Source organism: Parasteatoda tepidariorum, chromosome 8 (genome assembly GCF_982258835.1).
Source record: "Parasteatoda tepidariorum strain Cologne lab strain chromosome 8, Ptep-v5.0, whole genome shotgun sequence".
NCBI classification, from domain to species: Eukaryota; Metazoa; Arthropoda; class Arachnida; order Araneae; family Theridiidae; genus Parasteatoda; species Parasteatoda tepidariorum.
This window is the reverse complement of record NC_141762.1, coordinates 713707-726209: the sequence shown is the minus strand read 5'-3', so window position 1 is coordinate 726209 and position 12503 is coordinate 713707. Positions and strand designations below refer to the sequence as shown.

At 28.4% G+C, this 12503-nt stretch overlaps 1 protein-coding gene across 2 annotated transcripts in view; it reads left to right on the top strand.

Moving 5' to 3' along the window:
* The window catches only part of Uggt (UDP-glucose-glycoprotein glucosyltransferase), a 90266-nt gene that overhangs the window by 33170 nt on the left and 44593 nt on the right, over positions 1-12503 (top strand). For both annotated transcript variants that reach the window (XM_087149348.1, XM_087149347.1), the window contains exons 22-23: positions 7123-7326; positions 7423-7554. In XM_087149348.1, coding sequence (XP_087005474.1) covers positions 7123-7326; positions 7423-7554 — 336 coding nt within the window. The remainder of the gene's footprint in view (positions 1-7122; positions 7327-7422; positions 7555-12503) is intronic.

Here is a 12503-nt window from a genome sequence, read left to right as displayed (position 1 = left end):
ATAGAAACTTAAATGAATATAACAACTTCCATCTCATAATATTACTAAATATCAGAATTACAGTGGATTCATACCCTCCAACTGCTACGGAATTTCCGTAGTTTCAAAATTCTTCTTTTCAGACGGTAGCAAAATTAATGTCTTAATATTTAAAAAAAAATTAATTTTAGCGTAACTTGTCCACTATTACTTATAAAAGTGCAAGCCATATGGCTAGATTCTTAAGTTCTGATAAAAGTTTTATGAGAGATCCATTTACTTTAAAAATTTCTACTTTGGTTCGCTACCACTAGAAAGAATTATTTTCAAAATCCTCATAAGTTGGAGGGTATGTGGATTATTAAATTTTTTTTTTAATATTTTGAAATGTAAACGAGCGTCTCTTGTCTGAAAGCAAATTTTTATACCAAGAGAAGCTTCTTTCAACGTCTACTGATGTTATTGGTGCATACTTGAAAAGGACGGTCACACTTACTGACAATTCTTCTTCAATTTGAAAAGATGTTGCTTCACCTGTTAATATCCTAGAAATTTTCTTCATTGTTTGGAAGTCAGTGTAATAATAAAAAATTATAAAAAATAATGACAATTAGAAAAATTTAACAAAAAATTTAAAAAATGCTTTAAAATGCAAAATGCGCCCCAAAATTTTAAAGAAAATGCCCTATAAATCTCAAAAAATGCTCTAAAGGACAAAGAATGTCTAAAAATGCAAAAAATGCAAATGTCATCAAAATCCGGGCCTTACTAATCACATTTCATACATTCTACTATGAAATGTATTTCCCAGAAATATTAAGACTGAAACCTATAGTTGTTATGATTTATCATTGTAATGGATGAAACAATACATGTTTAGTGGTCTGACACCAGTATAATTCCATAACATAAATCAACAGTAGTTCTGAGGAGCAACAGTTCAGTAAAAATGATGATGAGTTGCTTTGGTTTCATGCAAGGATGTCGGCAGCCAGGGCTAAAGAGAATAGAAGGGCTGGTTCACTCCTTTGAAGTATCTCTTGCCGCGCCAATCCTCCGACGTCACTCTAGTGACGTCACTTTGGCGCAAAGCTCGCACTTTTACTTCAAGAACGGAGCGTTTGGCCTTACTAGCTCTAACTAATATTGGATCATTTCTTTTTGCGAGATATTTTAAGACATTTGTTATTTTCTATAATGACTTTCCTCAGTTTTTGCAGTGAATTTACAAGAATTTAAAACTATTATCGAAATCCCAGTTTGCGCGATTGCAACTTGCAAAAATTCTGATATAAAAACAAAAGGAAAAAGTATAATTTTTCGCGTGTTCCCTAAAGTAAATGAACAACTATGTAAAGAATGGATTCCGAAATGACACAGTTAATATAAAACCGCAATACGTTTTTTCTGTCGTAAAGAACTTTTGTAAAAATTCATTATCTAAATAGAAACCGCCTAGCTACTTCATAAAGAAGGGCAGGTGAAAAGAATTAAAAAATAGATAAAGTCAAAGAAAATTAAAATGTAAGTAAAAAGTATAAATAAAATATATAGTATATAGTTGAAATTCTCCTAATTTCATAACATATTTTTTAATGTAGTTATTCTAAATATTTATGATTTTTTTAAAAATTATATTCTCTTCAATTTAAATATCTACATATTATATCATCGTAAATTTAAATGTCTATAAATAATTGTAAAATTTCTAATGTCATTATGAACCTAAATAATTATTTTGTTTCAGTAATTAGCATTTAAGGTTGATGTTTCCTAATGATTAAGTATGAACAAATTGCTATTAACGACATATTTTAAAATCAGGGACTCTAAATTTAACTTAACTTATCTTTATAAAAGAATATGTAGATAAAAAAAGTGTCGATATATGCCTTCATTTTTCTTAATAGTTAAAGTTAAAACTGAACTTTTTAAAATAAAGTATTTATCGTGTCATTTTCACCAACTAGCAAAACATTTTTATAAGTTTAAAATGGTATTTTTTTAATATAATAACCAAGAAAGTTTTTTTTGAACTATGTTTATGAACGGAAATAATGTGTTAATTACGTAAAGTTTGAAGGCTAATAACCAGAAAAAGTCTAACTTATTTTTACAAGAGAAAGATGCAAAGTTATCATATATTTGCTTGCGATCTCCGAGATCTGTAGACACAGTGACGTCATGAGGAGGGAAATCGTAGCTTCAGCTCTAAGAGCGGAGTGAACTAGCCCTTGTATTCTCTTTAGCCCTGGTCAGCAGCGGGGTGCACTTACACCGCCTGGCTTTTTTTTTAAAAACAATTAAAGAGATACAGAAAAACAATTTTGTTATGAAATTTTTCTATTAAAAATATTTTTATTCTAAAACAAATAATTAAGTAATTATTGATACAGAACAATTAAAAAATTGTTTAATCAAACAAGAATTGTAACCGTCTTGTTTGCTGTCCAAATCTGTTTATAACTTTTTCAATGAATTCTGAGTCATCGTTGATTCTTTTCTTATGCACACTGAGCATACACAAACTTGGCAAATATCTAAGATATATTTTTAAATTTCATTTAATAAAATATAAATAATATATTTTCTATTAGTTATTCAGTTTAACAAAGGTTTATAACACAAATTGACTTCTCACAACTGTAAAACTTCATCAACACAATAAATACCAATGTTAAGCATGTACAAACAGGTTAGTACACGAAACTACTGTTTGTAGTTATTTTTGTTTCAAAGTCAGTAGCTATGCCAGCGCCATCAATACAGTTTCTCGTGGCAAAATTTGCAAGTACAAGAAATTCGTACTTTTTTTTAAATATCTTGTTAACAATGACGAAATGTAGCTTGAAAAAAATTAACAGATGAAAGTATATGTAATAGCAAAGCAAAATGTAATAACAGAATATTTTAAATTTTTTTTTTGGGGGGGGGGGGTGGTTTGTTAGAGGGTTGCACCCCATTTATATTATTATGTCAGCGCCCTGCATTTCATGTTTTGGTCACAAAAAAGCATATTTCACTGTAATTGTTAACATAACATATTCACACTATCATAATTTTTCATTTTAATTCACTTTTGTTTTAAAAAAATATTTTATTGAGACGTTTAAATGAACTAGTAAAAATGTATACCGACTAATAATATCTTTTATTTACTGGTCTTAATTTCTGCCCTTAGCAGTTGTTTACTCTAGTCAAATTTGTTTATGTATTTGAATTGAACTTCTACATCTTTGACATAATTAAAGCCAATGGCTACACATTGCTTTTTAAATTGTACTTTAGTATAATCTTTACAAGTACTTCATCCTGTTTCCCTAGGCAGGACGCAAATTCCTCCTATAAATCCTATATTTCCTTTATATATTTTAAAATCTTAAAAAATATCCTATATTGTCCCAAATTACCAAAATAGTCTTATAAATTCTATTTCTACTCAGCTATGTTATTGTGCAAAAGATGCAGATTTTACATTTCATGATGTGTAATAAATCTGTGAAATCTAGAGATAGCTTTCATTAGATATCTTTCAAATAATTTTGTCTCAAGTAATAATTGAAGATTTTGTTGATAAAGTTATAGAAGAGTGGAATCTCTACATAGAGGGATTTTTTGAATGGTGATAAACTAGTTAGCTACTCCAGCAATTCGTGGCTATCCACCAATTATTTTTCAAACAAAAGTTTCAAATTAAAAGATAATCACAGGTGTGCACAGAGTCTGTATACTCGTTAAAAACTCCTTGGAAATAAAAAAAGTCTTTAAGTAGTACTTGGAACTACATAGATTTTATAAAATATCCCTTGGAAACTTCTTAGATTACTCCGATACTAAGTTTTTTGTAACTAATATAGGGATGAGTAATATAGTAACTAATATATAATAATTTTGTAACTAATATAGGGATGACATTTTGCCATCCTAAAAGTAAAGAACTGGAAATCAATTGCTGGAAGAAAAGCAGAATGGAAAAAGCTTCTGAGGAAGGCTCAGGCTCACAAAGGGCTGTCGTGCCAATGCTGATGATGATAGGAATGATTTTCACCTGACTTTTTTAAAAATTATTTCTATCTGGTACCCACTGTTATGTGAGCAAAAAATTTGAATGTCGTGAAAGCGAAATCCAGAGTTTTGCGATGACTGCTGCCACATGTCATCAAATATCATTTTTTTTCCTTGTCTTTTCGTAAAATAAATATTAAGAACAAAATATCATACACTCGGTTTCAAAATGTGCACAACTCACCTGCTTAGAAAAATGTGAAGATTTGAGATGGAATTGTCGCAAAGCGTGTTATAAAGTAAGAATTCAAATAGGTAGTTCAAAATTCGCGGATTGTAACAGTATTATATCAAAAGGAAATCGAAATTTTAGGAACTATGTGGAAATCCGTAACAATAACTTAAAAATCCTAGCGACAAGGTCGCAGTAAATGGAGTTCATCAAAAAGGGATTATTTAAACGCGTAATTTGAAATTACCCGCTCAAAACAATATAGTATTTTAACAATTAAGATTTTTAAAATCCTGGAAGAACTTTGTTTCACTAATTAGCCAAATGTGATCAATAAAGCCACCTTAATTCGTCAAAAATATGTGAAGAAAAGTGAAAGTTCTCAATTTGAAGTTTGTCGGATGAAATAATATCGTATTATAACATAGAGATTTTTAAAAAAAACATGTAAAGTTCTGTATTAATAACTACCAACAAAATTATTGACAAATCGTAAAAATTATCATATTATAATTTTATAGTCGTTAAAATTTTAGGCTCCTTGAATTTTTTCTTATCTCTGCATGAACCCTGTATTCAAGATCTTTCCCTTCTATCTATTCTTATCAAAGCCTGTCTTACATTTTTCTTGAAGACCTAATGAAGGAATTGCTTCTGCTGAAAGAATTTGCTATACTACGTTTCACCTTAAGTTGGCACTGCAGGGAAGGGTAGGGAAAGTAATACTCCGCCTTTGAAAAGTAGTTCTTCTCTATTTTGCAATTAATTGCAGTTTAATTGTGCGTACAAATATAAATAAATGTTGCATGATAAAAAAAGTTTATCTTGAAACATGCATTAAAAGTTTTTCATGCCTAAATGTATTTAGCTTATAAATACCTTCTCAGTAAAGCAAATGTACAAAGGAGAAGGAGGTGTTTTAGTTTGGCGCTGAATTAGTTTTCAAGGCCAAGGATATTGCCACGTTGGCTATGTTTTTACGCTGGTCAGCCAGCTCTTTCCATTATCTTTACCTTTGCTTAAGTGTCCTATCTCTTGTGTAGTTCTTATTTCGCTTTCATTCACTCGCATCGCTTAATTGTTCTTTTGTTTTGTTTTTAATTAGTTATTAACTGTTAATCAATTAATTTTACAATGTTAATCTACAATTTGTTGTTTTTTACCAGTTGTTTATTGTTAGCTCGTTTTTTATAGTTATAAATTTTTTTTGTTGCATCAATTGTTAATTTTTTGTTGTAATTCCTTGTTAGATTTTTTTTTTTGTTAATTACTAAACGTTAGCATGTTTTTTTGTTAGTTTGTATTATTTTGTTACTTATTAATCAATAGCTTTTTTTCTTTTGTAAGTTATTAATCTTTAGCTTGCTTAAATATATTTCAGCAGGCAAATATATTTCAGAAAAAAATTACTTTTATAGTAAAAAAAAAAACTTTTCTAAAAAAAATTTGAATTTTTTATTTAAAAAAAAAAAAAAAGGAACAGTAAATATTTGCATAGGTACCATATTTTTCATGATCAATAATTCCTGCTTATATTGACTTTTCCTTTCCCCACAAAATGCCAATGTGGGGCAAATTAACATTAAATGTACATTAATCTACAATAAATAAGTAGCATATAAAAATAAATATTTAAAACAAAGTATTTATGCGCATCTATGCATTTCTTTTTTTTACTTAGATTTCAGCAAAAAAAAATCTTTTTAAATATATATTTTTTTTCTGTTAAAATTAGTTTCGTTTAGTTAAAAAATCATAATAAGAAAATCTGTTTTTGAAAAATCATAATAAGAAAATCTGCTTTTTAAAAACCATAATAAGAAAAATCAGCTTACAACTAGTTTCTTAAAATAATAATTATTAGAAATGCTCTAAAAAATCGTGTTCTTTTCTGTATTCTGTTCAAAATTTTAGTAAGATTCTTGGTTTAAAAAAAAAAAAATCGCATTTTGTTTTCTTTAACGCCAATACTGGCCACTTTCTCTCCTTTTTTATTTTGCTACCTCATCCCCCAACCGACTTAAAAAGTAACCCATTTCCATGACAACGGCTGTAATCTGGTCTGCCTACCCTTCTCTCCAGTGCCAATTTAAGGTGGAATGAAGTATAATAAAAGAATTGCCACACTAGAAAATTAAGAATGATCCTGGTCACCATCAAAGGCACAGGAATTATAAAAGATGCCTTAAAGGGAAAGATTACAGATGTTTGCATCCTTTTGTAAATTTTATAAAGATGCACATGATAAATACAAAACCTAAAAGACTTTGGAATGAAGAGAAAAGTAAACCATAAGTAAAATAGAAGATACCACAAGCAAAATCGGATAAGCTTTTTTCTAACCTGATAAAGAAAGAGCACCAAGTCAGTAATTGATGAAGGCCACTGATGTCTTATAACTGAAATAGAACAAAAATGCATGAAAGAAATAGAAGCTGATCCAGCCATGATAGATACTGACCAGAAAAAGTTAAAAATTGCCAAAAAAAAAAAGCTTTTAAGAGGGTTTTAATTGTATTATTTTCAAGTACATATTTTAATCCAGGCAAGTAAATGAAAAAAACAAAATTTGTTATTTGATATTAGTAATCTATTATTAGAATCTTTGTAATTTTGTTCATAAAATTAACGTTTGAGGTTAATTATTAATTAAGCTGATTTTTAATTATTAAATGATTATATTAAAAAATGTGCCTGAAATAGTACATTTTTCGTTGTTCTATACTTTTTCCGATAAAAAAAATCATGTTTTTTAAAATTGTTACTTATTATTTCTGCCTTGGTTTAGTTTTTATGATTAACATAAATCTTTAGTAATTCTAAATAAATAATCATTTGTGTGTATTTAGTATTCCCCTAAAAGTGTTTTATGTTTTTTAAAATTTCATATTGTTATTCTGTTTTAGAAAGCTACTCCTCACATGCGTATTGGTCTGATTCATAACCCAAAGGATGAAAATGTGAATGGAAATTTTAGAAAAGCTGTCGATGTTGCTTTAGAAACTTTAGATTTGCATACTTCCAAGCTTTTTATCACAAAACTATTTAAAACTGGAAATGCTCAGCAAATCATTGATGGGGAAAAATCAATCACAGATTTTTCAATATCTGTAAGTAAAAAAATATTTTGGTTGCAATAAAACAGTTTCTATTTATCTTGAATATATTCAGTTATGTATTGTATATTCTTTTCATATTTAATACAGAATATGGATGTTGAATCATTTTTGAAAAACATGGATACTTTTCAAGATAAACATATTGCTCTGCATAAAACTTTCTGTAAATCCGTATTGAAACTCTTGCCTGGACAGAGAGCTGTTGTTATTAATGGAAGAGTATGTATGGTTTAAAACAAAAGTTATTTTAATTACTTTTTAATTCTTTAATTAATTACTTCTGTTACATTATGTTCATGTACGTATTATTGTCTTTACATAAGGTTATCTAATGTTCATGTAAAATGTGCAAAGTAAAGTGAACACTCTGCATAACTTTTGGAGTAATGATCAAATTTTAAGTGTGCAACTTTTGGACAATTTGTTTACTCAGAAACTATTTGACAGATTGCTCATAAATTTTGTATTTTGCCCTTTACAGGGATGTGATTCTTCCGTGGATTTCCGCTTTTTTCCCTTCAGATTTTTCCCGCTAATTTGCGCAGAAAAAATTTATGTGGTTTAAAAATTACACCTATCATGATATGTATTGTCGCATTTTTTAAATTCGATATAGAGTTTCATATTCACGTGATTTAAAAGCCTCATATCGGGATTCATATTCTCTCAATTTAAAATCATGCATGTGATTCATGATCATATATTCATAATTTTAAAATTAATCATCGGGATTTATAATCACATGGTTTACAAGTTTAAAAATCGCACTTTTTGTCAAATTTTTGTATGTATGTATGTATGTATGTATGTATGTATGTATATATATATATATATATATATATATATATATATATATATATATATATATATGTATAATATATATATATATATATATATATATATATATATATATATATATATATATATATATATATATGTATAATATATATATATATATATATATATATATATATATATATATATATATATATTGTATATTAATTCCTGGATTTCCTCTCTTTTACTTTCTGACTACTCTCATCCCTGCATTTAAAATTAAAATTTTTAAAATGATGTAAAAATTTTCATACCTTTCATTTTAAGAATTTTTTGGCGATAACTAAATAAATGAATAAAAAATGATTTTGTGCATCATATTTTTCTAGGATAAATGAATTTTATAATTGTGTGCAAACATTTTTCAATTCGCATGCTGAATTCTTGAGATGTAAGGAAACACCTTCAACTATGACACATGTGATAAGTTGTGATTTATAACCATTATTCCATTTTGAAAGATGGTTTTTAAATAACAGCAATTTCATAGTGATTAAATAAATTCATTAACTAACCTATGTAAGGATAATTTAAGGTTGTTTGTTGGGTGGGCCAAAATATTATAGCTCCAAAAAAATTGTGATCGATTATTTTTATTGGCTTTTTCCTGAAACCCAACAGCTGGGATATGTTTGTAAAAGTGCTAAATATTAGAGATGGCTAATATTTTCTGGAACAGGTATTTGTCACCTGTTATTTAATCGTACCTGTTATAAAAATAACAGGTTACTTCCAAAGGCCTGTTCCAAAATACTAGGCAAACAATTATCTTGCCAAAAATTTATTGCTTGGCCACCGTAAGCGCATATATATTGTAAAAATGAAGAATGGCAACAGCGGTTATGTTTTAGTTTCAGTTTCGATTTTGTGATGTAAACATTATTATTTTGCAGAATAATACGATATGTGCGTGAGTGTAGTAAGTTACGAGTGTACTTATATTATCAATAAATATTGTTTTTGTTTTCTATGAAGATTTTATTAATGTTCATTCAGCAACATTCGAAGCCAACACACGCTATATCGAAACAGCCTGTTATTTTATCACAGGCTAGTATTTTGGAACAGGCGATATTTTGTCACAGCTAGTATTTCGGAACAGGCAGTATTTTGTCACAGGCTAGTATTTTGGAACAGGCAGTATTTTGTCACAGCCTAGTATTTTAGAACAGATGGTATTTTTTCACAGGCTAGTATTTTGAAACAGATGGTATTTTGTCACAGGCTAGTATTTTGGAACAGGTGAAGTAGGTTAGTATTTTTGAACAAATTTGTATTCAGGAATAGGCAAGAATTTTGTGATAGCTTTGTCTACTATTATGCAGGTTAAGTTTATTTGTAGGAATGTTGGGTAAGCGATGACCAGTCCCCCTGCCCTTTTAATGCTCGGGCAAGGGGGAGGGGTGCTTATAATTGCATTTTCCTTCTTTTAATTTTTTTTTTTCTGTGATGCAAAAAGTAGAAGCATTTGAATATTTTTTCTAATTTTTTTGATATTGATACATATTTCCTACATGTAAAATAGAAAAAAATTTCTTATAAAATACGAGTCTTATTGTCTCATTTTTTCTGTCCTTAGTCTTACTCTCTCTCTCTCTCTCTTTCACCTTTTTTTTTCTTTTTTTAAGGCAATAAATATTTTAACTTTTTATTTCCTTATTAGAAGGATGTGTTAAAATTGTTAAAACTATATTTAGCATGCGAATTCAAGCTATATTTAAACACTTTATTTTCTTTGTAGGCAAACTATATTATCAAACACTATATTTTTTCTCCCTATCTTTATCCTTTTTTACATCTTCTATTTTAAAATGCTGAACTTATGACGAAGCATGAAGGGTAGTTAAATAGTACTCAGAAGATAAAGGGTAGTAGAATATATGTAAATATTTAAGCAAAATATTTTATGAATGTGATTTAATAATGAAGCTTAGTTATAAAGTTTTAGGGGTGATTAAATTTATATATTTTATACATTTAATGAAAAATTCAAAATATGTTGTTTGAAATAGTGAGTAGCTCACTATAAAGTAACTACGGCCTACATTTACTTAAAAATGCTCCAATCTTTTTGTCTCTTTTTTCCGCCTACTGTATTTACTGCACTAATTACAATTGTCTTCTGGGGGACATCTAATCAAGTAGTTTACTTTGAGAATCCGGACAACTCTTTACGCCATTGGTCCCCTAACTTTCGGACCATCTCCCTAGTTTTCGCTGCTATCGGCGGCTTTCTTTTCGAGGTCGAGATCGACCGTGACCTTCGAGGTTACGAATTGACTCTATCAATATTTTTACATGAAGGCGTGTCCTTTATTTCCCTCGTAGTTATTTGTTGTAATAATTCAATCAATGTTCTATGTGAAGAGTGATTTGAAATTGCGTTGAATTTCGTCCACTCGCATAGAAATAGATGTCCCTCTGGCATTGCCTATTATTTTGTTGCGTAAAAGATTTATTTACTTTGAATATTTGAAGAAAATCAATAATATACTATTTTTAAATGATAATATTCTGCAGGAAAGGGAAAAATCTATTACAGTTAATTTGGCGTATTTATTTTTTTTCTTCCTGTTTTGAATTTTCTTTTGACATTAAAATTACCATTAAGGCTACATAGTATGTGATATTTTGATATTAATGTGCTGATTGTTTTGAAAGAAAAATATTATTTAAGTAATCCAAGAAAAGTTAAGAATTGTTAAAACGACTTGTTTCTTTAAAAATTATGCTAAATTCGCATGCAGTTAGATTATTTTTAGGTATTAGGTTATATTTAATTTCATTTTTGTCAAATTTAAAATTCTAGAAGACAACTAAGCCCTATTTCTTTTCTTTATATAAAATGAAAAAATGCTGTCTATTTTGTCACAGATACGGAATATAATGTGCTATTCTTAAATTGTTTTTATTAAATAATAATAATACACTATGTTGTATTTTAAGTTCAGAAATAAATTTTTTTTTAAATTTCTAATTTAGCTCAATATTAATGAAGTTCCATTTTTTTTCCTCTGGTAGAAATGAAAACATTCTGGTTATATCGTCAAACAGAATGTAATAGGGAACTCCTATATCCTTTTTATTTAGAAACAAGTAATAAATCTTTTCTCGGAGCCTGAATAAAAGAGAAATTTATGTGTAACTGCTTTTTTTTTGTTTAAAAAATAACTAAAAAAAACTTCACGATACTCTTAGAAAAAAAAATATGTATTTTCTAATTTTGTCAAATTAATAGAAAAATATGTATCTGCTACAAAAATACTTGCCAGTCTAAACTATATTTCTGGCTGCTGTCAATATGCGGGTGGGTGACCACTTGGATCAGTGTGCGTAGGGACCGAGGATGTGCGGTATTGGTCCTCATTAAACTGTTCTACTGTAAAGCACTCGACTTCGCGTGCAGGTCGTTGGGCTACCGAAGCAGGGGTGCCATCCCCTCTGCAGAGGATCAAAATTGTAATGGCTTGTCTTCGGATCAGTTTCAAGGATGTTTCTCAGACCGTCGCCAATAGCCCATTGTGCAGCACTAGTACAACGTAAATTAACTACTGCAACAACAATTAAATTATCTTTCAAATGTAAAAAAGTTGGAAATTTTTTTCCTTAGACCTGTTATTTTGGAACAGGTATTATTTTGTATGGTAACAGCTGGAACCTGTTATTTGAAAATACCTGTTATTGCCCATCACTACTAAATATAAATATTAAATTATGTAATAATATAAATTCCTAACTTAATAAACAGTCTATTTTATTATATTTGATGAGGAATGTAGTGTAATTTTAGTTTGTATAATTCCCTAAATATTGAATTTATTTCTCTGAAATATTTCAATATTTTTCGTTAATGTAAAAAATAATGATAATCTGTAAGAAATTTCATGAAGATGAGAAATATTTTGCTTTTCCTGTAGCAAAATGATCTGAAAAAATTGTTTATTTAAAATAAAAATAATAATGATCTGCATATGAAATTGCATAAGAACTTGAAACAGTTATTCCACATCACATTAAATGACTCTCTAAAAAAATCCTGTTACATAAAAATTTTGACCTTATCCCTAGGTCTCATACAAAATTTTTTTCTTCTTTATTTTGCAAACATTGCCTTTTTATAAATTATAAGTACATTTTTTATGGCAAAAAAGTATCATTAGTAAAAAGTTTCATCAGGATTGTTGTAGAACAGTACAGAACCCGTTATCCGAAAATCAGAAAACCGGAACGAAATTCGATAAATTTTCCCGCCATTTTTTAAAAAAAATGTTTTTTTCCTCAAAGATTTTAGGATTTTTCTTTCTTTTTTGAAAGATGTTTACCTTACCATC